Below are 27258 nucleotides of genomic sequence, written 5' to 3' on the forward strand. Positions count from 1 at the left end.
AGTCATCTGTGCTGGTCTTCAAATACACCAGGTGGCTTTCAGCCTCAGGACCTTTGCACTTATGGTTCCTTCTGCCTTCAACATCCTCCCTCCAGGTGTCCATGGGGCCAGCTCCTTGATCTCCTTTGAGTTTTGCTCACATGTGGACTAAGCAGATTCCCCTACTGTATTCAAAATCTCATACTCTCTCAATTTATACCCCTTTATTGTAGATATTTTTCTCCTTATCATGACATGTATTCTTCAGGTTTGCCTGGCTCACTCACAACACAATCACCTAAAGACAGGGAGTGTTTTCTCTACTCCTATGTCCCCAGTGCTTAGAGAACTGACACATAGTACGTGCTCAGTATTGGTTGAATGAACAGAATAGCCAGCGGCTGCTTCCTTTTTCCTTGTTCAGTCTCACCCTCAGCTTCTCCTGTCCACATGAATCCACCTTGGGTAACATTCACCTGTCTGGATGTACAATTCCAAAAACCAGCCTGCCACCAAAGACATCTTGCAAAGTGGGGCTACAAAGAACATCCTTATACATACTGTTGCCTGCTTGAGGCTGTCAGGCTTGATTCCAGACAGTTGAACATTTGTGCCAAAGTTTATGTGCAGTTTTAACTGATTGTTAATATCTAATTATCCTCCTAAAGGTTGTGGCAATGTAAGCTTACACTACTGATGCCCAAGTGCCCAACCCCCTGCCCACCGGCCAATATTGGCTGTTTTGTGTAGAATCTACATTTCACTAGTAAGAAGGGAGGTTGGGCATTTTTTCTAGCCACGCTGCTTATTGCTGGGGTTTGGCATCTGTCCTCAGGGGTAAGCAGACATCTAACAAACTGCCGGATGCTTCTCAAACTGTTTTATCAGTCCCCTCCCCCTCAAATGCAAACCAGGGGCCTGTTTCCTTGAAAGGAATGGCAAACATCTTTAAGGTAGGACCTTTTTCAATTTCTTCCAGTGAGAGCAATAGGATATTTGAATTTGTTTCCCAATTGCAAACCTTTAGCAGTGTCAGGTCCGTAAGATTTTATGAAAAGTTGTAGAAGCAAAACTTAAAAGCAAAACAAATCTTAAAAGGTCTAGTCTGACTATACCTTGGCCCAGTACACAGAATCCACCTAATAGGCTTAGGGTTTAAGAGCCACCGGTCTGAGTGGACCACACCATGCCTAGCTCCTTGTACCACCTGAGCCTCGCCAGACCACACTCCCTTTGAGCAGGGTGTGCCCCATCAGAAAGAAAGGAGGAGAGGGAGAGGAGAGCAAGAGAGACGGCGTATCTGTAAGAAAAGTCAGTATATTTATGGTTTGCTTTATAAAAGTTACTATAATACAATGGTACATAGTATTGAATTCACAAAAATATGAACAAATATTTACAGCAAGACACACCCACAACGGAAACACTTCTCTTCAAAACAAGTTACATACGGATGACAGAGTCTATATGCACAAACATCCCTAAAATTTATGGGTTTTCTTCTTCGCAGGAGGAGGCAGGGTGGGAGGGACAAGAGGGAAAAAAAAAGCAGAAACCCCCAAGTTTTCAAAAGCAAAGATTTGTTCAATGAAAACGAAGGCATTGAAAGAAAAATGAGCCATGTTTCTGGATATGGCAAACCATTTTGAGAGTGGGGTGGGGGTTCCTGGGGACAGGGAGGATGCAGCCCCTCACCGGTCAGGCAAGGTGAGGCCAGGGGGCGGGGGGAGGCAGGCCCCCCAACCCTGGTTTCCTCACACCCCCCTCCACCTCTTCTCCAGGGAGAGGGGTGAGAATGAAGGCAGCCCCTTGGGGGCCGCACAAGTGACTTTAAATCAACCATCTCTACAAACTACACATTTCCTCATGTGAAAAATAAATATTTCCTCAGTTGCACAATTAGGCAGAAAACCGCAAACGGAAGAGAAGGTCGCCGCTATGCCCCGTCCCTCCTCTGTGTCTTAATGCCACCAATTTCATCGACCTTGAAACCCTGAAACCGGCGGGCATAATCTCAAACAGGGAGGGCGTGGGGTAAAGAAATTAAAAAAAAAAAAAAAAAAAAAAAAAACACCAAAAAAACCCACAACAAAACCAACGACAAAAAAAAATAATAATTCTTTGTACAGAATTTACATGATAACAAGCTTGACACAAGCTGAAGATACCAGAGGCTCCAGGCCTGCATCCGCAGGGTGGGGGTGGCCCCGTTGGGAGCTCTCCCGTCTGGGTGAGGAGGACTCCTGGTCACAACAGTCACTTTCCAGAAATTATTTACATGCCTGCTCTGCTGTCTGGGGTGCGAGGGACTTGCCTTGTGTGTGTGTGTGTGTGTGTGTGTGTGTGTGTGTGAGAGAGAGAGAGATTTTTGGAAATACAAAGAAATGAGCAAAAAAATCTTCCCAAATGTTTCTACAAGAAACAATGTTCCCGAGAAAAAGTCCTTTATGGCAGCCTATATACAGAAGTTGGTTCTGAACTTCAAAAACCTATTTCTTCCCTTCGTTTTGATTTTATGCACGCACAGGAAAAAAAAAATCCATAGAAATAAACCCTGAAGAGGATGATGGGAAGGGAGTATAAAAGGTTAAGGAAAAAAACAAAACCTGTCAGACTTAGATCTGAGTTTTAAAATCTTTTCCAAGATTTTCCTTTCTCTGGGAGAATAATCTTCTCACTCCAAAAATAAATATGCTCTTGCCTTCTTGGGATGAGGGGGCTGCTGGCGGGTTAAGTTGGGGTGTGGGCTAAGGGCAAGCAGGTGAAGCTTATAAACGAAAAAATGCCACATGCGTATGGTCAGAGACCCGTAGTGGCAGGACTGGAGGACCTGCCTGCCCTGGGAGGCCCCCCCGCCCGGGTGAAGGTGAGGGCAGGAGAGAGTAGACAGGACCTTTCCCAGTACCCCCACGCCCACACTGGGGCCTCCAGGAGGCTCCCTCATTGCTGGCATTTGAATGAGAAAGTAAACATTGAACCCAAGATTTTTTGGGGGGATGGCAGGGCATGGGGTGGCAGGGAGAGCCCAGGGGGTAGTTCCTGCCTGGGATGCGCTTGGCTCCACCAGGGTCTGCTCAGGGAAATAGCGCCCTCAGGCTGCTGGGAAAGGAATGGAAGGGGGGGGTCTTCTCCTCACTGAGTCCTCACCAGCAGAGAGGGGGCCTTGCGTAGTGTTCTGAGGTCAGAGCCCAGTGGCCGACCCCCTTCTCTCTGCAGCACCTGGCCCAGCGCCCTGGCCCGGGGGTTCCGGAACGTGGGCCGACACACCATCACACCAAGGCTTTTGCGGCCTCCCCTGAGGGTCCCTGCTCTCTGGTTCTGCTTTCACATTTCAACGGTTAAAATGTCTTTTCTTAGGACAAGGAAGAGAGCAAAGAGAAGACAAAACAACATAGCAGCATTCATAGGAAGAGGCTGGGGAGGGAAGGGGAGGAAGATGAGGAAAGAGAAAGACAAGAGACAAAGAGATGGAGAGTAAGAGACATGGACAGAGAGAAGTTTACGCTGGAGTTCAACAAAAATCCTGAAGGGAGCATTTTAAAAAACCAAAGGGCTGTGGGCTGAGAGACGGAAAAGCCCTTTCCCGCTGAGGGGCCGGAGCTGCGCTGGGTCCTGGGGGTAGTGTTGGGGGCGCCAGGCCCTGACGTTGCCGCTGGGTAGGGGGCAGCACCTGAAATGGGGGTGGGAAGTGGGGCTGGGCCCCGGGCAGCCTTTTGCGGGGCGCCAGTGCAGGACCTAGTTGAGGGTCCCCCGGCAGTTCTCAGAGCCGCACAGGCAGGGGATCTTGACGTCCTCGATAGGGAACTTGTAGTCATAGGTGATCTCCTCATTGACGTTGATGTGCTGCTTCGAGTAGATGACGATCTTCTTCTGCGACTCCACTGTGATCACCTTGGCATAGCAGTTGGGCTGTGGGCGAGGCAGGAGGGGAGGGTGAGCCAATGACTCACCTGACAACCCACCCGGGCCCTTGGCCACAGGGCCCCTGAACCTGACTGGGCTCCACTGGAGGCCTGACTAATCTGCAGCATGACCTCCCACCCTCCCATGCCTCTGGCTACCCATGCTAGCCTCGACTGCTCCATCTGGGTGACAGGGACCCCTTCCTCGCGTCTGATACTAAATCAGAAAGATGATGACAATAATGATAATAAATTATTCCACAGGGCTTCAACTTCCATTTATACTACAGGTGACTCCCACAGTTAGTTTGTGGCCCAGACCTCACTTCTGAGCTCTAGAGAAGAGGTTAGCCAACTCCAGCCGCTAGCTGCTTGTTTCAGCAAGCAGAGTTTTATTGGCACACAGCCATACCCATTCATTTACATACTATCTACAGCTGCTTTTGTTACAATGGCAGAGTAGTTGCTAAGAGATCCTCTGGGCCACAAAGCCAAAAGTATTGACTATCGGGCTCTTTAAAGGAAAGGTTTGCCAGACCCTGCTCCAGACCCAGAAATCCAAGTACCTGCTTGATGTCTGCCTTTGGCAGCTCCAGAGGCATTTTTGACTCTGTAAACTCAAACCTAAACTCAAGGGAGTGGCTCCACCATCCACCCAAGTGCCCAGGCCTCAACCTCCCGCACCTCCCTCTCCCAGGGCTGGATCTGGCCCCACTGCCATACCCAGTGGGTTCCACCTCCAAAGGACCTAAGGCTTCTGTCTACTGCTCTCCCACTCCACAGCCAGTCAGGCCCCTATCATCATTCGGTGGGCCTTAGCCACATCCACTACCTCTTGGTGCACTGAGAAAACCTACTCCTGACTCAGTGGCCAGGGAAATCTTTCCAAAGGAACAGCAGATCCTGTCGTCCCATGACTCAAAACCTTCTAGTAGCCTGCTTGGCTTTTAGAGAAACTTCTCAGATCTGCCTGCAAGGCTGAGTGATCTGGCCACCCTAACCCTGCCAACCTCATCCTCTTACCTGCCCCCTTTCCCCCTATACTCCATCTTTACTGCCCATTTAGCTGTTCTCTCCTCCAGGGCCTCACTGAGCAGAATGTTTGCTCCACTCACTGCCACCTGGGGGATTCTGTCCTAACCCTCAGATCCCATTGGAGAGGCAAGACAAAGTCCCCACTGGCCCAAGTGATGATGCAGCCATGGTTGTGAGAGCTAGCTGTGTCATCACTCAGAGGGCCTGCACTCAGGAACACATCCGGTTCTCCCAACAACCTACAGGGAGAGACCGTTACCATCCATGTTTTACAGATCAGGAAACTGAGCTGCTGAGACACGATGTAACTAGCCTATGGACACTAGCCACATAGCGATGTCACGACTCAAAACAAGAGTTTGGCATCTTTGCTCTGGAACTAGCTGCCTGCCCACTGTCTGAGGCTCCCCGTGGTTGTCTTCAGCATGAGAATCGTCCTCATTATCAACACTCCCTGGCCCCTGGAGCAGCGCCGTCCACCATCACTAACTAGCCACGTGTGACTATTTATGTTTAAATTAAACTAAATTAAAAGCCACATTTCAAGTGCTCACCCCCACATGCAGCTAATATCGAGTCAGTGGATGGCACAGATGCAGAGCATTTCTACCACTGCCCAAAGTTCTATTGGCCAGCATTGCCCTAGAACGAACGCTCTGAGGGTTGAGCCCAGCACAGAGGAGGAACTCTGTAACAGTGAGCTGAGCGGACTACTTCTTGAGCACTTTATCTCACTGTGCCCATTTTTCAGAACAGAAAACACCCTACCCGCCCCCATCACCCTTGGGCAACCAGAACTTGGGAGGGAGGCCACACTGATTCTGTGCCAGAAGCTTCTGGGTCCTTCAGGCACAGGCAGGAGTGGCAGTGGACCCCTGACAGGCACTCACATTGCAGCTGTGGTTAATGAAGCGTGCAAAGTTGCCGCACTTGGTGGCATCGATGATGGTGTCATGGTCCACCCGGAACATGTAGCTGCTGCCAATGCCCTCGTCCTCATAACGCTTCTCTCGCATGTCCGCGATCACCTGGCCAGGAAAAGGCCTCAGTCTGGGCTGGCCCCCTTTCTCCCACCCCTGCGCCCTGCTGGCCAGGCAGTGCGTACCTGGCGGATGTTCTGACCCACATATTCAATGACCATCTCGTCAGCTGCAATGGGCTCCATGGCGAACAGGCCCCAGTCGTGAATGTGGCTCTTGCAGAATTTGAGCTTCTTCTTCCGGAACTATGGGAAGGAAGGAGTTCAGAGTTGAGAGCCCTGGTCTCTATCTCTGTCCTGCTGCCCCCCACCCCTGCTACCCTGGGCAGGGTCCAGCCTTACCTTGAGCTGGTTGAACTTGAGCAGGTCACTGTCACAGCTGCCAGTGAAGGAGGACAACAGACGGCGCTGCTCGGAACGCCGCTCTGAGCCGGCCCGAGTGGAGGCGTGAGGCTGCGCGGGGATGCTCATGCCCTGCCAAGGACAATGATGGATCAGGAGAGCTGTGGCTGCCTCAGGGGAAGCTGGCCCACTCGCCGTGGTCTGGGGTACCTGTGTCCCTAGCACATCCTTGGCGACCCTGTCTTCCCAACTTCCCAGCTTCCTTGCTCTGGGCTTGTCCACGCCTGTCCCATCCCTACTTGTTAACTCTCTTCTTCACGTGTCCTTCCTTTTTTTTTTTTTTTTTCGAGAGAGAGGCAAAGGGAGAAGTAGGCTCCATGCAGGAAGCCCGACGTGGGACTTCCCGGAGACCCGGGATCACACCCCAGGCTGCAGGCTGTGCTAAACCGCTGTGCCACCGGGGCTGCCCTCACTTGTCCTTCCTGCCAGACTCTGAATGTTGCCAGACTCTGAATGTCCTCAACATCCTCCAGGCAAACACAACAACACAACTTTCCCTTTACACTTGCTGTCTTTCCTGTCTCAGCTGGAAGATCTGAAGTACCTCCACTTTCAGGAGAGAAGATGGTGAGTGTCTATTCACCCCGACCCCTGTGGCTCTCATCACGGCCCCTTCCTTCCCTGGGCCACCTTTGTCCTCTGCCCTCCTCCCCACACGCCCTCTCCCTGGGTGAGCTCGTCTTTGCTGTGACCTTCCCTTAACATTTCCACCCTGATGACCAGAAGGCCCCCTCCCAGGTTCTCTACTGCACTCAGAAATCCAGCAGCCTAACCCCACTACCTGGGTGTTCCACAAACCGCCAAAGTCCAGCTTCCCACCTCAGTGCTGGGCATCCAGCCAGACCCAGCAAAGCCCCAGCCAATTCCTTTGTCCCCTGCAGCCAATCTGGCCCCCAGTTCTGTCCTTTCGGCTTCCTAATATTCTACTATTTCTAATAGTCTTTCAGGGCAGCCCTGGTGGCCCAGCAGTTTGGAGCCGCCCTCAGTCCAGGGCGTGATCCTAGAGACCCGGGATTGAGTCCCACGTCGGGCTCCCTGCGTGAAGCCTACTTCTCCCTCTGCCTGTGTCTCTGCCTCTCTCTCTCTCTCTTTCTCTCTGTGTGTGTGTCTGTCATGAATAAATAAATAAAATCTTAAAAAGAAATAATAGTCTTTCAAACACACTCACTTTTTTCTCACAGCAAACCCAGTCGAACCTACTTATGTGTCTGGACTGGGAACCGCAGCAACCATGCTAGTCTCCCCTCAGGACTCCTGCAGCCAACTCTCCACAAAGCAGCCAGTGGCAGCTTTGGAAACCATGGGTTGAACCATGTCACCCACACCCATGCAGCTCACTGTCACACACAGAACACAAATCTAACCTCAACACCACAGCCTTCAGTCCCTGATGACCTGTTCTGTCTCTGGCCTCAGCTAGACTTTCCTTCCCTTTCTCATGCCACCCAAGATCCTTCCCATTTCAGGGCCTTTGCACATGCTATTCACTCTGTGCATGATTTCCAGACTTAGCGAGTACCTCTCCTGTTTTAACTTTTTAAGTAGGCTCCACATCCAACATGAGGCTCGAACTCACAATCTCAAGAGTCGCATGCTCTACTAATTGAGCCAGCCAGGCACGCTTCCGTTTTAAGTTTTTATCGAAGCCTTTTTCTACTTTTCTGTGGCCTCTCCCAGTTATCCACGTGGCTCATTTCTTTACTCCATTCAGATCTGGCTGAACTGTCACCTCTGACCCCTCTGACTCGCCAATCCCTGACCTCCTTTCCTGCTTCTCCTACTTGAAATGCCATGTTTATATGTTCACTTGATTATTTCCTACCTCCTTACTAAAAGGTAAGTTCTGTAAAGGATTTTCTTTCATTCCCTACTGTAGACCCAGAACAGTGCCTAAAATCACCCGCACTCAACAGACATTTGCTGAATCTAAAAAGGAAAGAATGAACTTTCTGGAAACACAACTCCACTATCCTCACATCCCTGATGAAAAACTCAGAGGCTCCCACTTTCCATCCTCGCCTCTCTTTTCCAACCTAAGCAGCCTGGTGAGGGGTAACACCCTCTGTGCCAGCCAAATTCCACAACCCCTCCTATAGCCCAGCACCCCAGCTAGGAAATCCCCCTGCCACTGCAGCCTGGGTGGCTCCGGTGTGTCTAGGCGCCTGATGGCAGTACCTGGGTGTCTGCTGGGGGTTCGTCGGTGCTGGCGCGGCTGCTGTTGAGGTATCTGAGCTTGTCCTTCTTGTCGATGGTATAGAAGCCCTCACTGCGGGCACAGCCCGTCACGTGCTCACGGATGCCATCATCCCGTTTCTTTTTCTTAGCTGAAGAGAGGCTGGTGGGTGGGTGTGGGTTAAGGGCCACATGGACATTCTTAGAGAGCCCCTCCCAGTCCTTCCAGAGACCAGTCCCACTGGGCCCAGCCTCTACCCTAAGGCCTAACTCCAGGGGGTTCTTCCCACCCCTGGAACCTAAGCCACCTCCATGAGGCTGCCCACTGGCCAGCTCTGATGGACAAAACTCTGCCAGGGGTACCTAGCTGCATGGCCCTGGCTGTTTCTTAGCCATTTCCTGCCTCAGTTTCCCCATCAGTAAACTGGGGTGATAACAATGCCTCTCTGCATGATTATGTGCTTACAGACTTCCTGCAACAGAGGAAGTGTTCAGTAAATCAGTTTGACATAATGGGGGTGATGACTGCTCCAACTGGATTGTGCTGCCTGTGGTTATTACCAACTATCAGGGCAACATCATGGTTAAGAGCCCAGATTCTGAAGGCAGACTGGCCTGGGTTCAAATCTTAGCTCTGGTACTTCATAGCTGTAGGACTTCAGGCAGGTAGCTTAACTTCCCCGAGTCTCAGTTTCCATATAAGATATGAATAACGGCCCCCTACCTCACTGAGCTGTTGGGAAATTAAATGAGGTGATGAGGGGGGCTAGGAAGAGTGGGCCCTGTCAGCCTCTGCTGCCAGGATGTTGTACAATCAGCCCTGAGACCTCCTAACTCTGGGGCTGAGATGAGCCTGACACAGAAGGTGTGTCTAGAAGTGCCAATGAGGACTCCATATGGAGTCTGGTGTGGTGCCAGCACAGATGCTGCTTGGTAGGAGATGGGCATTTGTGCTAGTGCCTCCACGGATGTCCTGGGAGATCGGGCCCAGAGAGGGGGATGAGGACCCCGCCCTGTCGGCTAGGATATAGGGATGGTAGACCCAGAGGGTGTCATTGAGCCAGTCCATGCCGTTGTCCTGCTGCAGCAGCCGCTCGTAGGTGACACACAGGAAGCGGATGTCCTCCTCGTCGATGCCACCATTCCAGATGTCATACAGAATGGTCATCTCCTCAAACTCGGACCGGGGCCGGAAGAGGGGTTGTGGTGGCGAGAGTTCAGGTGAGGCTGGGGCCACCAGGTCCTCGTGGCGCTTCTTAGGCGGCCGGCGCCAGGGCCCCCGAACCTTGGCCAGGTCCATGAACTCCTCAGTGACATCATCACGCCCGCGAGGGCCTGGAGGGATGGCCTCGGAGGGCCACTGGTTCTCTAGCTCCTTAAAGGGCAGCTTGGTGGGCTCAACAGGGGGTGGAGGTGGGGGTGGAGGAGGCTGGGGGGGCAGAGGTGGTGGGGGTGCTGGGATCCCCGCGTTCCGGAAGTCCAGGGTTACGGCCCGGGGGTCATGGGTACTGGGAAAGACAGGGGTCTGTGGCTGACCTGGCAGGAGGAGGAGGTCCCTGCCAAGGGCAGCCCCCGCCGGTGGCCGGACCAAGGGCCCATCCAAGGAGAGCACAGCCGGCGGGGACCGCCGGGGCCTGCCCGGCTTCCTCTTGATGGGGGGTGGGCAGGGGGTCAGCGGTGCTGGCAGCAGAGGTGGCAGCTGGGCAGGGGCCCGTGTCTGGGCCCGCAGGACAGGTACGGGCAAGGCCAGGGGCAGGGGCAGGGGCAAAGGCAGGGGGAGAGGCAGGCCTGTCTCCAGGAGCACCGGGGAGGCCAGGGGGCCAGACCGCTCATCACGTCGGCCAGCTGGGAGGGGACAGACAGGCAGGAGCAGGGGCCCACCAGGCTCAGGGAAGGTGGGTGTGAAGCTGAAGTCCCGACCAGGTGTCCTCGGGAGACCCCCGCTACTCAAGCTGGGGGACTGCGATGGGTAGGAGAAGGGGCTGCCAGGCACCTGTGGGGAACTCAGGGACAGACCGCTGCTGCCCCCTGACAGTGGGGGCTCCCCACTCGGTGTGGCTGGCACCATCTCTGTGCTCTGTGATTTGGCCAGGCTGCCACAGAGGCCGGGAGTACGCGGGGGCTGCTCCTCCGGAGGGGGCTCCAGAGGGGCAGGTGGATGTGCAGGGTCTGGGGTATCGGGCTCTGGTGGTGGGCTCGGCGGCCGGGGTGGTCGAGGGGGTGGTAGTGGCGGCTGCAGGGGTAAGGAGAGCAGCGGAGGGGGCTCCACTTCCAGGTCATCCTCTGCAAAGAGTTAGGCAAAAACCCGACCGTTACTATTCCATTCAAACAACTCTTGGTGCCTTATTTATGCTGTCCTACTATGTGCTTAATACCTGACCTCATAGTCCTCTGAGCCTCCTGGAGTTGAATACGGGGACTGTCCCCCTATAGCTATACTACTAGTATAGTAGTAGCTATACTACTCAAGGCTTCTCTGTGCCCAGCCCAGGGTCAGGCACACAGTAGATGCTTGAAAATGAAGGTGGAATAAATGAAAGACATAGGAGACATGGTTGCTAGCTAGCATTTGGCATTATGTCCTTAGAATGGTGATGTCCTGTGGATCAAGAAAATGAGCTCTGCTACTGAATAAAATAAATAAAATAAAATAATAAAATAAAATAAAATAAAATGTAAAAATTCAACAAGTCCCTTTTCTGCAGGACTTATCAGAGCCCTTCTCCTAGCATTTATCTTCACCGTCATATAATACATTTTTTTAACTTATCTGCTGTCATTTATCACCCAGCCCCAGAATGTAAGCTCCATGAAGGCAGCTATTTTTGTCTGTTTGGCCCACTGTTGTATTGTCAGTGCCTACAACAATATTCAAGACTGTGGTTCTGTAGACAAATAATACAGAATTAAACAAAATACAACAGGTTTTTTTGCTAAACAACTTATCAGAGGTACAAACTAACCACACATGGTTAAGTTTAAATTAATTAAACTTAAATAATGTTACAAATTTAGTTCCACAGTGGCACTTGCCACATTTCAAGTGCTCTTAGCAACACTGTGTCTAATAGCTATGGTATTGGCCAGGGCAGACAGAGGGCATCTTTATCGTTGCACAAAGTCCCACTGGATGGTATGTTAGAGCTTTTAATACACTTTGTGCAGTGCCACAGAAGTGGTGGTGCCCACAGCCCCTCTTACTTGGTCCAGCATCCCGGAGCCTCCCTCACCTGCCTGTCACTACAATGACCATGCACACCTGCTCTCCCATCCCCCCACTTTTCTGGGAGCATCCCATTGGGACTAATGGGCCAAGGACCAAACCATGAGGGGAATACTGGCACTGAGTACCTGTGACAGCAGTGGTTCCCTTAAGGGACTAGCACCTTCTGGCTAATGTGCCAGGCTCCATGCTGGCACACTGTGTCACCTCACTTTGTCCTCCCACAGGACCCCATTGGGGAGACACTAGCCATTGATCCCACATTACAGATGAGGAAGCTGGAGCTCAGGAAGGTTCGGAGATTAACCCAAAGGAGCCTGGGCAGGACATCCTTCCTCCATCCCCACCGCCCCACTGGGGGCTGCAGGTATTACCTGGGGTGCACTCTGGGGAAGGCGGGGGTCGGGCCTCCACCTCTCCAGCAGGGGGTTCTGGAGACAGCAACTTGGCCCCTTCCTCCTTCAGGCCTGGCTCCTCGGGGGGCTCCTTGCAGCTAGCCAGCTCCTCAACACACACAGGCAAGGAGGGCTCTTCCGGCACGGGGGTCCTCTCCTCGGGAGCTTCATCCTCAGCCTCGATGTCCACTTCCTCTTCCATGACCGAGGACTCCGTTACAGGTGCCCCCGTGGCCACATTCTCCTCAAAGTCCTCGTCAGGAACCACAGGAGCCATACTTTCATCTGCTGCTGCCTCTTCCTCTTCCTCTTCCTCCTCCTCTTTCCTTCGCTCCAGCTCCTCTTCATCCTCTGAGGACGATGAGGAGGATTCGGAGCTTGATTCGAACTCAGAAGACTCAGAACTCTCGCTGGAGGACCCAGCTCCAGCCTTGGAGGTGGGGATGCTTATAGTCTCCTCTGGGCAGGGGACACAGGCAAGAGCCCTTCAGTATCTGCTGTGCTCTGACTAGACTCTTCACCAAAAGTCTCAAACTAGGGCCCCTGCACTGAATGGGGCCCTTAGACATCTGGGGGGGGGGGGGTGCGTGTATGTGCACACACTCACATGTACTTGTGTGTGTTAACTAATCACCATTTTTAAAACTTGAGGTAAATCCACAGAATGTAAAACTAACCATTTTAAAATGAATAATTTAGTGGCATTTACTACATTCTCAGTGTTGTACAATTACCTCTAGTTTCAAAACACCCTCTGAGCTCAAGAAGAAATCCAATACCTTTAGCGTGATATCACCCCTCTATCCTCCCACCTTCAGACCCAAGCAACCACAGGTTTACTTTCCATCTCTATGGATCGACCAACTCTAGATGTGTTAATATAAACAGAATTGTACGGTATGTCACATGTGTGTGTTTAATGACTTCACATTTTTGCTGGAAAGCTCCTCAGGCTCTGCTCTGCAGAGGGACCCCGGGCCAGACCAGGTGCCACCACCTGTGCCACTCACCTCCATCTGAGTCCACTTCTTCCTTCTCACTCGCCTCCGACAGGGCTACATCCTCATCGTCATTCTCAGACTCATCCTGGTCCTCACTATCTTCATCGTCATCGTCATCGTCATCCTGGGGGAGAAGGATGGGAGGCCAGGATGAGCCAAAGGGGCCCCCTCACCTGGCCCATCACCCCAGGCCTCCCCAACCCGAATGTACCTTATCTGACGTAGATGAGGTTGAGGAGGAGGAGACCTGGCTTCTGGGGCCTTCCTCCTCCTCCTCTTCCTCCTCCTCTTCCTCTTCCTCCTCCCCCTCCTCTTCCTCCTCAGTGCTTTCCCGCTCCTCCTTGTCGGAGGCAGAGGACGAGGGTGAGGTCGTGGAGGAACCCGAGGACGAGGATGCCGATGACGATGAGGACACTGACAGTGACTCCTTCTCGTCCTCCTCCCCACCACTGTCCAGCTCCAGCGGCCGGGCTGGCCTTCGCCGCACACCCACTCCCTTGGGGTCCCGCTTGGTGAGCTCGCAAGGGGCGTCCGCCATGTCCCGGTCCCGTTCACGCTCTGACTCTGCAGGAGAGAAGGGTGTCCGAGCCAGGTGGAGGAAACGCCGGAGGAGACTCCCCCATACCGGGGGCGGGGGTGGGGGAGGGCACCTACCTTCATCTTCCTCATCCACAGAGGTTGAGGGCCGCAGGCGCTTCTGGTCACCAGCAGAGGCTGTGTCTGGTGGCTCTTTCCTTTTGACCTTGAAGGAGGGCAGGCGGATGGCCCCACGTAGCCCTATGCCCAGGCCAAGGCCTTCATAGCCCAGGCCCTCACCCTTGCCCCACGACTCCAGCAGGCACGAGGCGATGCGGTCCTTGGGCTTTGGCCTGTCCTCATCCTTGTGCTCGCCTGACTTCACCGGGGTCAGTGAGGCCTGCAGTGCCAGAGAGGAGGAGACTGTCACCCTGGTTATGGTGCTGCCAGTGACTCCTGTCGGGTGGCCCTTTCTGAGAGGCCTACCCTCCCCCAAAAGTGACAGCCACATAGTAACTGATACTTCCTTCCCATAAAACTGGCTGCACTTGGTGCCCACTGCTCCAGACATTCCCTGCACCCCTCTCTGCCTCACTGAACCTCAACTTCCTCACTCACACACAAGCTAAATGCAGAAACTATGCATCCATGTCATCACAAAATAACACCCATGCTGTCCTATTGGAGCAGTGACTCTGATAACATGTCTCGGGAGGAAAGAGAGTGCTTGCTGCCCACCTGGGGAACCCCATGCACCCACGGCCTACCTTGGCCATCCGCTCTTTCTTGTCCCACCACTCGTCGAAGGCCCGGAAGGCCACTACCTCCACCATCTTGCGGTTCAGGTCACGCTTCATGATGGCTTTGAGCTCTTTGAGCACCACCAGCAAGACGCCATCTACAGTGGCCTTGTGTGGGTCCTCCTGGCGTGGCACATAGCCTGGTGGCGGCACCGATGGGTCAAACTTGGGGAGGGGTGGCCAGGGCTGCCCGCGGCCTGGTCCGCTGTTGCTCAGGGAGAACGGGCCCCGGTAGGGCGGCAGGTTGACAAACTGCAGCCCAGCTGAGGCTGCCGCTGCCGCAGCTGCCACAAAGGGTGGGTAGGGGCAAGCGCCCTGGCCAGTCATCAGACGGCTCAGCATCTGCGTTTGCATCTGGAAGGACATGGGCATGCCGCCCCACTGGCCACCCAGCACGTGGCTCATGTCCACCTGCATCACGGGAAACAGCCCTGGGGGGAAGGGTGGCAGCGGTGGCAGGATGGGTGGGGGTGGGACACCAGGCGGGGGCGCTGGGAGTGGAGGGGGGGGCACTGTCACAGCCGGGTGGGCTGGGGGTGGTGGGGGTGGGGGTGGTGGCAGAGGTGGGGGCATGGGGAAGCCTGGCTGTGGTGGGGGTGGTGGCGGGGGTGGGGGCAGTGGTGGGAAGCCAGGGGGCGGGGGCAGCGGCAGGGTTGGAGCCAGCACGGAGGGGGCTGCCACAGCCGCCGCCCCTGGGGTCACCACCATGGGTTTGGGGCAGTCGGCGCTGGTGATGGGGGCTGAGGGCATCTCATCATCCGAGATCTCCATGTCCTCGCCTGAGGACTGCTGACCCTGCAGAAAGAGCCAGGAAAGAGTGGTAAGGTGAAGCCTCGGAGGCCAAGCTGGCTTCTAGGGCCCTTCCAAACACCAGAAAGTCAGAGAAGCCTTCCATGAGACTAATGAGCAACATGGTTTCTGAGGCTCAGATCCTGGTCCCCTCCCTTATGGACTATGTGGCCTTGGTGAATCACTTAACCTCACTAAGCCCCCAGTTTCCCCATCTGCATAATGGGCATCACACTATCTGCCTCATGGTTATAAGGATCCATTCATTCACTCAGCAAACATTTGTTTGGCACCTGCTGTGGGCCAGGCACTATTCTAGGTGAACAAGACAGACGGAATTCTTGCTCTCATGCAGCTAACCTTCTAAAGGGAAGAGGCAAAGGATAAGCAGAATGAAGATGTGAAATACATAGCCCACCGTGGAGGAAAAGGAAGCTGGGAGGGAGACAGGGAGGTGACACTACAAACGAACACTTCTATAGTGCTTCCCACATCCAACCATCTTTCTAAGGACTTGATGTATATATTAACTCAGTCCTCAGACTGACTTTACAAGGTAGGTCTGTTATCTCCATTTTTACCAAGGAAACTGGAATGCATAAAGCTTAAGTAACTTGCCCAAGGCCACAGTGCCAGTAAGAGAGGGAACCAGGATTCAAACCAGTCAGTGGCTCCCCAGCCCGCATTCCCAGTCAGCCTGCTGTCCTCACTGCAGCAAAGAGGGCCAGGTGGCGAAGGTGTTGTCTAAGTAACAAGGTTTAGCAGTATTAAGGCAGTATCAATAGGAGGTATATCTTTATTTTCCTTAGTTACTCTTTGTATCTTGTCTTGAGGCTGCACATAGTGTGGGCCAGCAGGGGGTTGAGTGTTGTGGGTATGAGGTGTTTTATTCTTATCTGCACTGTGGCCTTGCAAGGTGGGACTTGACTCTGATCCCTCTGACAAGTGAGGAAACAGCCAAAATCCACTGGCCTAGGAGGCACAGCCCTTCAGAAAGAAGGCTGGGACTCAGCTCAGTATGCCTGCCTGGACATGGTGCTAAGTGGACAGGGGAGGAGCCAAGGATGACCCCAGCTCTGAAATGGGCATGGACCCCTTTATACTGGGACACAAGGCTTTGGGGAGTTGGAGACACAGGCCTGGAATCAGAAGGAGGTATTTTAGTGTACATGGTAGAGATGGAGTGAAAAGGCAGGGCAGGGGTAAGGGAGAGGAGAGTTGGATCACCCCCAGGCTCTAGTGTCAGGGCACAGGTGAGAAGGTGCTCAGGTCCTGCCCTAGAAGAACTTGGCTGAACAGACGAGAGCCTCTGTAGGTTGGAAGAGGCAGGGAGTACATTTGAAGGCTGAGGGGGAGAGGTCTGTAGAGGCTATAAGGTCAGAGGTCAGATCCTCAGGAAAGGGACTGCTCAAATGGAAATGGGAGGGAGCGCTCAAATGGAACTGGGGGGAGTGCTGTGGGGAGGAATACCAAACTTGGAGCTGCAGGAAGCTCCGGATTTTGTTAGACCCCCTCTACATACATGCATGCACCCTCCCTCCCTCTCAGGGTCCGCACGCACGGGCTGGAGAGGCTGCTGGCAGGCTTAACGCGATTCGCACGGACCTACCCGGAGATCAGGCCGGGACAGCGCCCAGCAAGGCGAGCGCAGCACACCGAGGGTTAAGCCGGCACCGCGGCCAGCCAATCACGAGGAGACCCGGATCCGGCGCTCCTCGGCCCTGCCCCTCCCTCCGGCGCCTGGGGGTGGGGGTGAGAACCAGCGGGAACCAGCCCAGCGCCGAGAACTCAGCACCAGCCCGCGCCGCCCTGCCTGGAGCTTCCCTTGCGGCACCTCACTTAAGCCGTAGACAGTGTAAGGCAGGTACCTGCACCGTCCCATTTCACAGACGATGAAACTGAGACTCAAAGAGGGAGAGTACCTTACCCAAGGTCACAGAACCCGTAAGTGACAGAGCTGGGTCTCCAGGCTCAAGGACTGGAGCCCGAACTTTTAATCACCAGCCTCTGTGAAGAAAGCGAATGGCCCTCAGTGGTACGCCCTGCTCTGTCTCCGGGAGTCTTCCTCCCGAGTCGGGGTTTAGGACTGGCTCCCGGTTCCGTCGGGAGGAACCTGGGTGCTGCTCTCCAGGCTGCCAGCAGGGGGCTCCCGAGGGCCAGCGTGGTCTTCCTAGGGCTAAAGTCCTGAGGCATCCCGACCTCACCTCTCTTGGGCCTCAGTCTCCCCCTCCCTACAATGACAAGATGGGAGAGCCCAGTCCCTCCGGTTACTCTGGGCTTCCGAGTCCTAGACGAGCCTGCCAGCATGGTAAACAGCCCCTAACCCCGGGCAGCAGAGAGGGAAGAAAAGATAGCAAGGTTGCTAGCCCCCCACCTCTGCACACCTGTTAACTCCTCCTGCTCCGACCCCTTGGCACCAGAAACCACTTCCCTAGAAACGCCTGGAGGCCCTCTGGAGCCCCAGCCACCTGCAGTCCCCTCCTGGGCAGGCCAAGTTCCTTTCTGTTCCTCCCTGAGGCAGCCAAATCTGCCTAATCAAAGGGCCTGGGAAGGGGGGAACCCTTCTTCCTGCCACCCACGGGGCCAGAGACCTCTGTCGAAGTCCCTGGCTGCTCATCCCCACTGGGCGCACAGGTTCCAATCCAGGCCTTCAGGAGGGCCATGACAGGTGCCTGGACCAGGAGTGGGGAGCAGAGCCAAGGAAGGTGACCTGAGCCTTCCCTCCAAGGGACTGCAGCACACAGTAGCCCTCACCTCAACCCTGAGGCTGGATATTTGGGTAATAAGACCCCAGATGAGGATCTATGAGTGAGGATGGTGAAGAACCATCAATTTTGCCTGTTTCTGGCTGTGGCCCTCCCCCTGGGCTAACCCTTAACTCCTTCACTCCTGGAGACAGAGGGAGAGGACTAAGGGAAATTTCAATGCCCTCCCTGCCCACCCGCAGCTTCCCATCTCTTTAGAGGGCACCAGATTCTAGGAGCCAGTGCTCCAGAGCTCCCCCTGGCCTAGCCTAAGAAGGCAGTCTCTGGCTAATCCCTCTTCCCAAATAAGCTTGAGCTGCAGGATCAGCCCTGACCACCCTCCAGCCACCCAACAGAGAAGGGAATCCAGAACCATTAACCACAGTCTGTACTATCTCAGCAAACTCCAACCAAAGAAGCCCAAGTCAGAACTGATCCCTAGAAGATGTCTTCCCACACCTAACAGAAGACCCAACAGAACTAGGTCAATGTTTCCCTTCTCTCTATGGCTACTAGGTTGCTCAGAGGCAAACCAGCTGCTCAGTCACAGCTCCTGATGCTTTTTTTCATTCTCTTTTTATTCTCTGTGTTTGACCTGTTATTTTAGCTGCCCTAACCCTGTTGCTTCTGCATTTTAGCTAATCGTCCTAAGGTGATAATGTTTCAGAGGAAAGAGGGAGACACAGAGACAAAACCAATCCAAGACAGAGGCGGACAGACATGGTGGTACCTCATCCATCTTCTCTGAGGTTGGGGTCCTGTCTCCAGCCAGGTCCAAGGCTACCTCAGTTGTCTGGCCCAGAAGACCAGAAGGGTCCGGGGGGCCTGGTTCCGGAGGGGGCCGGGGCCCTGAGCCCAGGTCAAGCTCATCATCCTCATCTGAGTCAGGCAGTGGCGTGGGGCTGATATCCTCCAGGCCAGTGCTGGAGGGGCGTGAGGATGGTGGTGTGGGGCCTCGAAAGCCTGGCTGGGAGTTGGTGCCAAAGGGGGCCAGTGGGGAAAGCTGGGAGGAGGAGGAGGAGATAGGGCTGCCCTCCATCTGCAGCTCTGTATCCGAGTCCTGCTCCCGAAGGAAGGGCAGCTTGGTGCGCTGTTCCTTCAGCAGCATCTCGATGCGGGAGTCCAAGCTATCATGGGGCTTTTCCAGCCCAGCCGGGGATGATTCCAGCGTAGGCGTGCCTGGACTGTCGCAGGGTTCAGGACTCCAGCCGAAGGTGGGCCGGCCACCCAACTCCATGCTGTTGGCATCGGGAGGTGGTGGCCCAGGTGGTGTGCCCGGCTTCTCCTTGGTCAGGGGTTCGGTGGGTGGCAGGGGTGGTGGCACAGGTGCTCTCCTGAATTCCCCACTGTCGCGGGCCCCAAAGGTGGTCGTGGTGGTGGGCTCCTCGGGCGGTGGGGGGAAAGGGGGCACAGGGGTCTGATATGGAGAGAAGGTCGACTTGAAGGTGACTCCAGAAGTGGGGGTTGCTTGGGCAGGTGGCGGAGTGTGGGCGAATGTGGCCGAGTCCTGTGGTTGGGCCTTGAATGGAGGGCCACTGTTGCCTCCACTGCTGCTCACTGCCCCAAATGAGAGGTCCACGGAGCCCCTGAAGGCTGTGGGGGCCCCTGCCACTGTGGTGACCGCACAGGAGTTATGGACGTAATGATGCTCGTGGCGGCGGTTGTAGGCATCTGTGAACTTGCTTTCGTGACGCCTGGTCTTGAAGGTCACTGTGGGGTCCTGGCTGAAGAGGTAGGAGGGTGTGGGCTGACGGCTGGAGTAGCTGGAGTCCTGCGAGAAGGGGGTGCCCAGGCGCGGCGTGAGTGGCGTGCCCTGTCCGTAGGAGTTGGGTGTGTCTAGGCGGCAGCTAGAGTACGCGGTGTCCTGGGAGAAGGGGGTCCCTCCGCTATTGGGGGTGACAGAGGATGAGCCAGAGCCACAGCCCGCAGACAGGCTACCATCCTTGAGGCGCTTCAGAGCATCTGACAGCTAGGGAGGGAGAAAGAGAGGGGGAGCCGTGTGTGAGGTTCTGCAGTGGAAGGAGGCTCTTCTCCCTTCTCACTCTGGGGATCTTAGAGCCAAGCTGGTCACTCTAGAACTTCAGCACGGTAAAAGAAATGGGGGAGGGGAGATTGAAGAGGAGTTTCTGGATGGTCCTAAGTTTTCTTTAATCTTAGGATAGCTGGTTATCCTCAAGGAACCTTGAGGACTTCTTATAATCCCTAAACAGAGAAAAGAGAAGATCCTGACAGCTTGGTTTGAACTGGGATTTCCTTCCTGTCTCAGATTGTCAGAAATCAGACCTTCCAGCAGGATGAACTATGGTTTGGGTAGTGAAGGGGTGGCCCTGTTCCCTCTGGTCTCCCAATGTTGTAGGAGTTTAATAGCATGACATGGTTAAAAGTGCCTAATGAACAACCTAGCAAGTCAGCAAAGACTCTTCATTCTGGAAGTGCTACTCCTGAGGATAGTTGAATTGTTGCTGGGAAAGAGCTGGATTGAGCATCTCCCCATGTAAGAGTGGTCTAGGTGGAAGGCAGTGGTTGAATAAGGAGTCAGTCTTGCTCTGGAAAGAAGGACCTATACCCTGCTTTCTAGGGGTGGGGGAAGAGCAGTGCACAGGGCATCAGACACAGCAACGTTTCAGCATCAGCACAGAAAGTGAGTCTTAGGCTGTGGGTCTGTGGGAATCCCAGCCTAGGTGAGCCAGGCTTTGTTCCCTGCTAGGCGCTGGTCTGGCACTGGAGGTGGTGGAGTGGAGGTGGGGGGCATATCACAGGTTGTTGATGAGACAGAGAGAGAGAGAGAGAGAGAGAGAGAGAGAGAATGTGTGTGTGTTCGTGTCAGGGGATGGGTACTGATGGTGATAAACCCACCTGCAGGGTTTCATTCACGATTGGAGAGACAGCATCCAGCTCACCCACTGGGAGGGTCTGGGGTGTGTATCGGCCCGTGACCAACAGTTCGTAGAACCGCATGCGGGTTTCCCCTGTGGGAAGGACAAGGGAAGGAGAACTGAAGGAGGCTCCAGGATGGAGCAGACCCCCCAGTTTGGCTTCCTTGTGGGCCCCTGTGCCTGAAACCCCAAGCCTGGGAAACCGTGTGACCCTGACTGGGTAACCACCTCCCTGAGAAGTCCTGTCTGTTCAACAAAGCTGCTAAACTGTATGAATCTTTTGACCTTAAGTCTCATAATTTAATCCTCTGTGGGGCTGGGACTGCCCCCAAAACAGAAATGCCACTCCAACACAAAGCCTCTTCCTATCACTTGGGCCACGGCACCAGAGCAAAGAGTTAGGTTTTCTCACTTAATGGCCAGAGCCTATAGCAAGTGGAGAGACCCAGGAACCCAGAGGTGACAGTTTGTTGCTAACTATCTGGGGCTAGGTGACCAGCAGAGTTTGTCCAACACACTCTAGTACCACACTACTGTGAACTCCACCTGTCCCTCCTCTGGCAGGGCTGCCCTGGCTCCCCAGCTCTGCCTAGGACTCAGTTCCACAGAGCCAGTCTGGTAACCCTTCCTCCTCAGCAGAGAGGCCTCTATAGACCAGGGGGCCCCAGATTATTGATATTTATAGAGCCCTCTGAGGCAGCTGCTTACATATGCAAAGGAGACGCATTCCTTGAGCAACACTTTACACTTTACCGGTCTCTTTCTTGAAATACAAAGTTAGTTGGCAGTCTCTGAGGGCCTCCCACTTTTTTTATTTTTTGGTCTTTTCAGAAATGAAATTTTGGTGAAAGCTGGTTACTCCTTAAAATGGGCATGTGATGGGGAGACGATTCCACAATTCAATTCTCAGGGAGACATTGGACTGCAGCCACCCAAGGGATATGCAGATTTGGAAGGGTCTGTACTCCCCAGAGTGAGAAATTAAGAGAGAGAGGGGTACTGTGGCTTAGGCAGGAACCTGGGCTTCTGCTCTGAGGAGACTCAGAACTAGGTACAGGCTTGGCAAGACTTTGTGGGATAACTGTGCCCACCCAGTTCTAGTAAGATCTTAGAGACCCAGTCAATGTACATTCATTAGTTATCAAAAGCCAAAAAGAAGGGTTTGGATTTTCCTGTTTGGGTTTGATGTGCCCTGGTTGCCCCTGAACCCTGTGCTCACAGAACTCCTGGAAGCTGCCCACCTATGCCCTCCCCGGCAGTATCTCCCAGGAGGCCCCAAGAGGCACTGGACCCACCAACAGTGCCTGCCCAGTCACAGGGCAGGCTGCTCCTCAGGGCACCCAGCACCTTCTTCTATATTGGTGGGAACTGCCCTAGAGAGGCCACAGGCGAACTTGAGGGGGATGCCCTATAGTCCTAGTCCTGAAAGCCCCTCCATTCAGCATCCAGGAGAAGCCTCCCAGGAACCTAAGGGAGGAAGAGTGGCTTCTCCAGCAACATGCTCCCAGCAGCCAGCTCAAACTGAGCACATAGCAGGATTCTGGTGCATGGGAGGTGCTGCTGTCTCTTTAAGAGAGAGGAGGGAAGGCAGAGTGTCAACCCTTGAGCACCCAGAGCAGCCCGCCCAGCTTCGGAACATCATCAATGAAACCAAACTCTGGGCCCATATTGGTTCCCACTTCCAGAGGGAAGGGATAGTATTAGGGGGGTGGAGACCCTGGATTCTTGGAGGACTCTCTCTTCAGTTGAAGGACCTACCCTTTACGTATTTAAAGGCATTCTAGTGGCTCTCCCTCAGCCCCTCACAAATAAACAAACCCTGCCTCCTTCCCTAACACAGATGGCAACACTGGGGACTACCTAAACCCAGGCCACCAGGGCTCCGAGAGGGGCCCACAGGGGTGTCAGTGGTGGGGAAGCCTCTGGGTGGTCCCTGGGGGTACATGCAGTAGCCAAGGACAGCACATTTGGTAAATTATAGCTTGTCTCCTAGCAACCGACAACACATTTAGCTCCACGTGACTCTACCCTCAGGAGGGGGCAAAGAAAAAATAGGGTTGGGGGGGCAACACTGAAAGAGGGGCTCTGGGAGGAAAGGGAGCTATAGTGACAGGGCCTGCCTCTGGCCAGGGTAGGCTGTCCTAAGGGGCCCCCACTCACCTTTGGTGTCCAGCTCCACGTGGATGATATTGCCCATGACAGAAGTGCTATGCAGGTGCTGAACTGCCTCCTTGGCTCCCCTGACCGTGGCAAAGACCACCTTGGCAATGCCCAAGTGCTTCTTGGTCTTAGGGTTGTACAAAATCTCCACCTCCTCCACCTCTCCATACTTCTTGCACATGTCCCTCAGGAAGTTTTCTCGGATGTTATCATTTAGCTTGGCAAATGTCACCTGCTTTGGAGGCACCGGGCCCACGTAGAACTCATCGATCTGGCAGGGACGAGGGGGAAGGGAGTTGGGAGAACAGTGAAACGGAAGGGAAACACAACATTCCCCAGTCCCATGCCCGTTGAAAACAATGAAGGGTAAAAAATAATTTGGGGGGGGGTGGAAATGCACGCGGGCGGGCCCGGGAAGCGGAGGATTAAATCGTTTGGAACGTGGAAGTCCTCTGGGTTCGAAAGGAAAGGGGAAAAAGAAACAGTTTCTCTTTCCCCACCCCCCATTCCGGCCTCCTCTCCCTGCTGCCGGGTCAGGGGCGAACCTTTGGTCTAGGAAGTTGTCCCCCTTAAGCCACAAGGCTGAGAAGGGGGGCGGGTCCCGGGGCAGAGCCGCCTGGCCCAAAGGAGCCAGGTGGGGACCCGGAGCCCCCAGCTGGGCCGGCAGGACACTGTATCAGTCCTTGATTACAGTTTCACTGAGTGTTACTCTGTTTACAGCAGCTGAGAGGGGACACCCCTCTGGCTGCCATCTCCCCCTCCCCGCCAAAACTTCCCCTGGCCGTGGATGGCGGGCGGGAACTCCGAATCAGGCTGGGCTCGGTCAGGACTGGCGTTATTTTCGAACTCAGGAGTGGGGAGGGGTGGGGGAGGGCCCGTGGGGTCGGGGGGAGGGGTCCTACCTTGAATTTGGGCACCGACAACTCCAGCTCCTTGTTTTTGGTCCAGATCCCAACGACCCGGGGATCTTCGACAATTTCCACCGGGCGGTTGCTGGACATCTGTGGGGAGGAGTGGGGGGGCGGGGCGGAGTGAGAGGGCCGGTCCCACTCCCCAGGGGCAGGGACAGACCCCCCTCTCCAGGCACTTGTCAAACTCCAGGGCTGGGGCCCCGGCTGACAGTTGGCCGGGTGGTCGGATGGGGGTACCGTGGGCCACTCGGACCGCTTGCCCCCCGCCCCCGGCTCGGCTGGGGGGGGTGGGGGTGGCGGGGAGGCGCGCCGGCTACTCACCGCCAGGCTGAAATGCTGCCCATCGTAGCGGTACAGTTTATGATGTCCCTTTTTCAGAGCCGGGTCAATCATCAACTTGTAACTTCTCCAATGGTGGTTCCTCCTCTCGCCCGAAGGGCCGGGCTGCGGCGGGGGCTGCTGGTGGTGGTGGTGGGGGGGGTGACTGTTCTCCATGCCGTTAACCCAACCTGAAAACGAGCAAGTTGTTGTCGTCTCCGCCGCGACGGCGGCGGCGGCGGCCGCTTCTACACACACGCGAAAGAATCAAATCGTCCAGCCCCCACCCCCTCCCACCTTACCAGCGCGCCCCAAAAGGGGCTGTCTAGTTGGCTCCCCCCAAAATAAGAATAGAGCGAGAGAATAAGCCTTCCGGGAGAATTAGGAGCCCGCCCGCTCGGCCACCGTCTCGGGGCGGCAGCGAGGGGCTCCCGGGGGCCCCCGGTGCGTGCTGGCGGGGCCCGGGGCGCCCGGAGGACGCGGGCTCCGGCCCATGGTGCTCGTCCGGCCGCCCGGCCGCCCGGCGTGGCGCTCGCTCTCTCGCTCGGCCCGGCTCGCGCGCTGGGCTCGCGGCAGGCCTGGCGCCGCCCGCCCGCCCGCCCGCCCGCCGGCTCGGCCCGAGCCGGGGCCGGGGCCGGGGCCGGGGCCGGGGCCGGGGGCTCGGGCCGCCCGGCTGCCGCCCGCGGCCTCTCCCTCCCCGAGCCGCGCTTACATCCCCGCCGGGCGCCGGCCTCCCTGCGCCGCCAGCCAGTACATGGTGTCCCCCGCGGGAGCCGAGGCCGGGGCGGCCGGACGGGGGGCCGGGAGGGGGGGGCGCCGCCGCCGCGGCTGCCGGGCCCGGAGCTGCTGCTGCCGCCGCCGCTGCCGCTGCTGCTGCTGCTGCTGCCCGGGAGGCGGCTGGCGGCGGAGGCTCGGCTCCCAGTAGCCGCACATCCCACAATACACCGCTAAGGAGCCCGACCCGAGCGCTCACCCTCCTCCTCTTCCTCCTCCTCCTCCTCTTCCTCCTCCCCTCTCCTTCCTCGCCGCTTCCCCAGGCACTCTCCCGGCGGCGGCAGCTGCGCCGCCAAAGCCCCGGGCCCCAGCGGCCCCCCACCCCTCACTCGCGCGCTCCCACACTGCCTCCCCCCTCCCCGGGGGAAGGCCTTTTAATTTATTTATTCTGCTGGGACTTAGGTGGGGGGCTTGGCTGGCGGGGGAGGGGGGTCTCCTCCGGCTCTACCTCCCGCGGCTGGGGCTACCCTCCGAGCCGCGGTCGCCGCGGCGTGCGCCTGGGGCCTCCAAAACTGTTTCCAAACTGCCAAGACCGGAGGTGGGCGCGTGGGGGACCGGGGGAAAGGGCTGGGCTTTTTTTTTGGGGGGGGGGGGGTGATTGTGTGTTTAGACGCTGGGAACCGTGGGGGTAGGCAAGAGGACTCAAGACGAGTTGCAATCGAGGTATCTCTCTCCGGCTTCCTCTTCTGCCCCGAGACCCCCTCCCCTTTGGAGCTGAGCTAGGGAGGGGAAACCAGGATTTTTAGCCAAATTAGCATTCACATTCCTGGGAGGATGTAGCCCTCGCCTGGACCTGGGTGATAGAGGCTTTTTGCTCCGTTTTTATTTTTGGAGAGGAGCGCCCTGTAATTGTCCTATACACATGCTTCCCCCCCCTTCTTCCTCCAGCCACCAGCAGAGGAGAGAGAGTCCCCCTTTTTTGCATTTATCTTTTCCTTCCCCTTTCTTTATTAAAGGTCCGGGAGTGGCGGCGGCCAATCAGCGCGCGGCTTCCATTTTGTGAGTTCAACTCCGAGGCTCCCGGGCTTCGCGAGGACGCATTTGCAGCCCCCTCTACCTCTCCTCTCGGGCGGCCGAGACGGAGGAGCCGCCTTGCTGGGGCTCCGTGGTGGTGTATTTTATATTGGGGCTCTTTTCGGGGTTTGTAATTTGGCCGTGGGTAGGTAATTGGCTGGAGCAGGGCGGCAGGGCGCGGCAGCCAATCAGCGCGCGGCTTCTATAGGGCTTGAGTTATTAGACGCTGATCTCAAAACATCGTTCATCAGACACCAAGGAGAGGCCAACAGATGAGGGGAGCCATTTTTCTGCAATGGAATTAAATGGCCAAGTGGGTTTTTCCTTTGTTGCAAATGGGGAATGTTTTTCCTTTGACTCCACCATCCAGTTCAGGACGCCTCAGTGTTGTGTTTAACATTTGTCAACAGGCTAAAGGACTCACAATTGGAAGAATGAAGAAGACTTTTTAAAAAGATCTGGATTTTTCCTTATGACTTGGAATCCATCTTTGTCTTGTATAACTAGGTCATAGCACACCATTAATGTCAGCAGTTAACAATTTTGAATTCCAAAAAACCTAAGTAAACGACATATTTAATTTTTTTTCCTCTTTTTTTCTTGGGTGGGTGGGTGGGAGCTTGGAGCTGTCTTAATCTGTATTCTCTTGACTGAACAATAAATTTTTAAATATATGTAGTTTCCTCTATTAAACACTTAAACCTGGCCATCTTATTAACTCCTTCTGCTCTCTTTTTAACAAGGTAATGTTTTAAATGTATAGCTGTAGGATTAGCGAAATGGCAGCAACAAAAAATTGTAAGCAGTTGTTATTCTTTTAAGTTTTTAAAAACCTTTTACGTTGTAAGTACCCAATCCATTCTGTCCTTATGCAGTGCAGTTTCTATGTTAATGTTGCTGAGATGTCCTTAATTTTCTGAACCTTCATCTGCATGTATGTCTTTGTCGCTCTTGTCTAATATAAGCCAGTTAAAAATGCTTCTAGACGATTTTGCTTTCTATAAAGCTAAGGTTTTAGCTTTAAGCTTTTGAAAATGTTTACAGCAATAAATGCTAGTCAGTTTTCTTCCCAGTAACATGTACACTTTCTTTGAAAATCGATCTATTTGAAGAAAAACAGCTCTGTTTTTCTCGTCTTGGTAGGGGGGTGGGTGAGGGAAAGGAAGACCTTCTCTTTGTGTACAGAGACTAAAGCCGTCACAGGAAACTAGATTAAAACTGGAAAACAAGTCCTAGCTGGTTCGAGCCAAACACCAACGTTAACTCGC

At 54.8% G+C, this 27258-nt stretch overlaps 1 protein-coding gene across 3 annotated transcripts; it reads right to left on the reverse strand.

Moving 5' to 3' along the window:
* Positions 1–1278: 1278 nt before the first annotated feature.
* On the reverse strand, positions 1279–25104 carry SETD1B (SET domain containing 1B, histone lysine methyltransferase). Of its 3 annotated transcripts, XM_049101955.1 has the most exons (18): positions 24915–25104; positions 24206–24393; positions 23876–23974; positions 22974–23244; positions 20794–20906; positions 18668–19906; positions 14372–15199; positions 13743–14004; positions 13495–13652; positions 13300–13320; positions 13098–13212; positions 12067–12546; positions 9499–10752; positions 8473–8639; positions 6238–6369; positions 6022–6141; positions 5807–5944; positions 1279–3888 (listed from the first exon to the last, which is right to left on the reverse strand). In XM_049101955.1, the coding sequence occupies exons 2-18, from the start codon at positions 24377–24379 to the stop codon at positions 3715–3717; spliced, it is 5745 nt and encodes a 1914-aa protein (XP_048957912.1). In that variant the 5' UTR covers positions 24380–24393; positions 24915–25104; the 3' UTR covers positions 1279–3714. The 3 variants fall into 3 exon arrangements, with proteins under 3 accessions (XP_048957912.1, XP_048957910.1, XP_025329614.3); XM_049101953.1 differs by having other exon boundaries at positions 13300–13652; positions 24915–25102; XM_025473829.3 differs by lacking the exon at positions 24915–25104 and adding an exon at positions 24505–24656 and having other exon boundaries at positions 13300–13652.
* Positions 25105–27258: the final 2154 nt, after the last annotated feature.

The sequence above is a fragment of the Canis lupus genome, chromosome 26 (assembly GCF_003254725.2).
Source record: "Canis lupus dingo isolate Sandy chromosome 26, ASM325472v2, whole genome shotgun sequence".
In the NCBI taxonomy this organism is placed as follows: domain Eukaryota; kingdom Metazoa; phylum Chordata; class Mammalia; order Carnivora; family Canidae; genus Canis; species Canis lupus.

Excerpts from the sequence above, each read along its gene's own strand:
- SETD1B (XM_049101953.1), bottom strand. The coding sequence starts at position 24,379 with ATGGAGAACAGTCACCCCCCCCACCACCACCACCAGCAGCCCCCGCCG. Across the intron at positions 23,245-23,875 it reads TGTCGGTGCCCAAATTCAAG|ATCGATGAGTTCTACGTGGG; the intron begins GTAGGACCCCTC and ends CGTCCCTGCCAG. Across the intron at positions 14,005-14,371 it reads AGAAAGAGCGGATGGCCAAG|GCCTCACTGACCCCGGTGAA; the intron begins GTAGGCCGTGGG and ends CTGGCACTGCAG.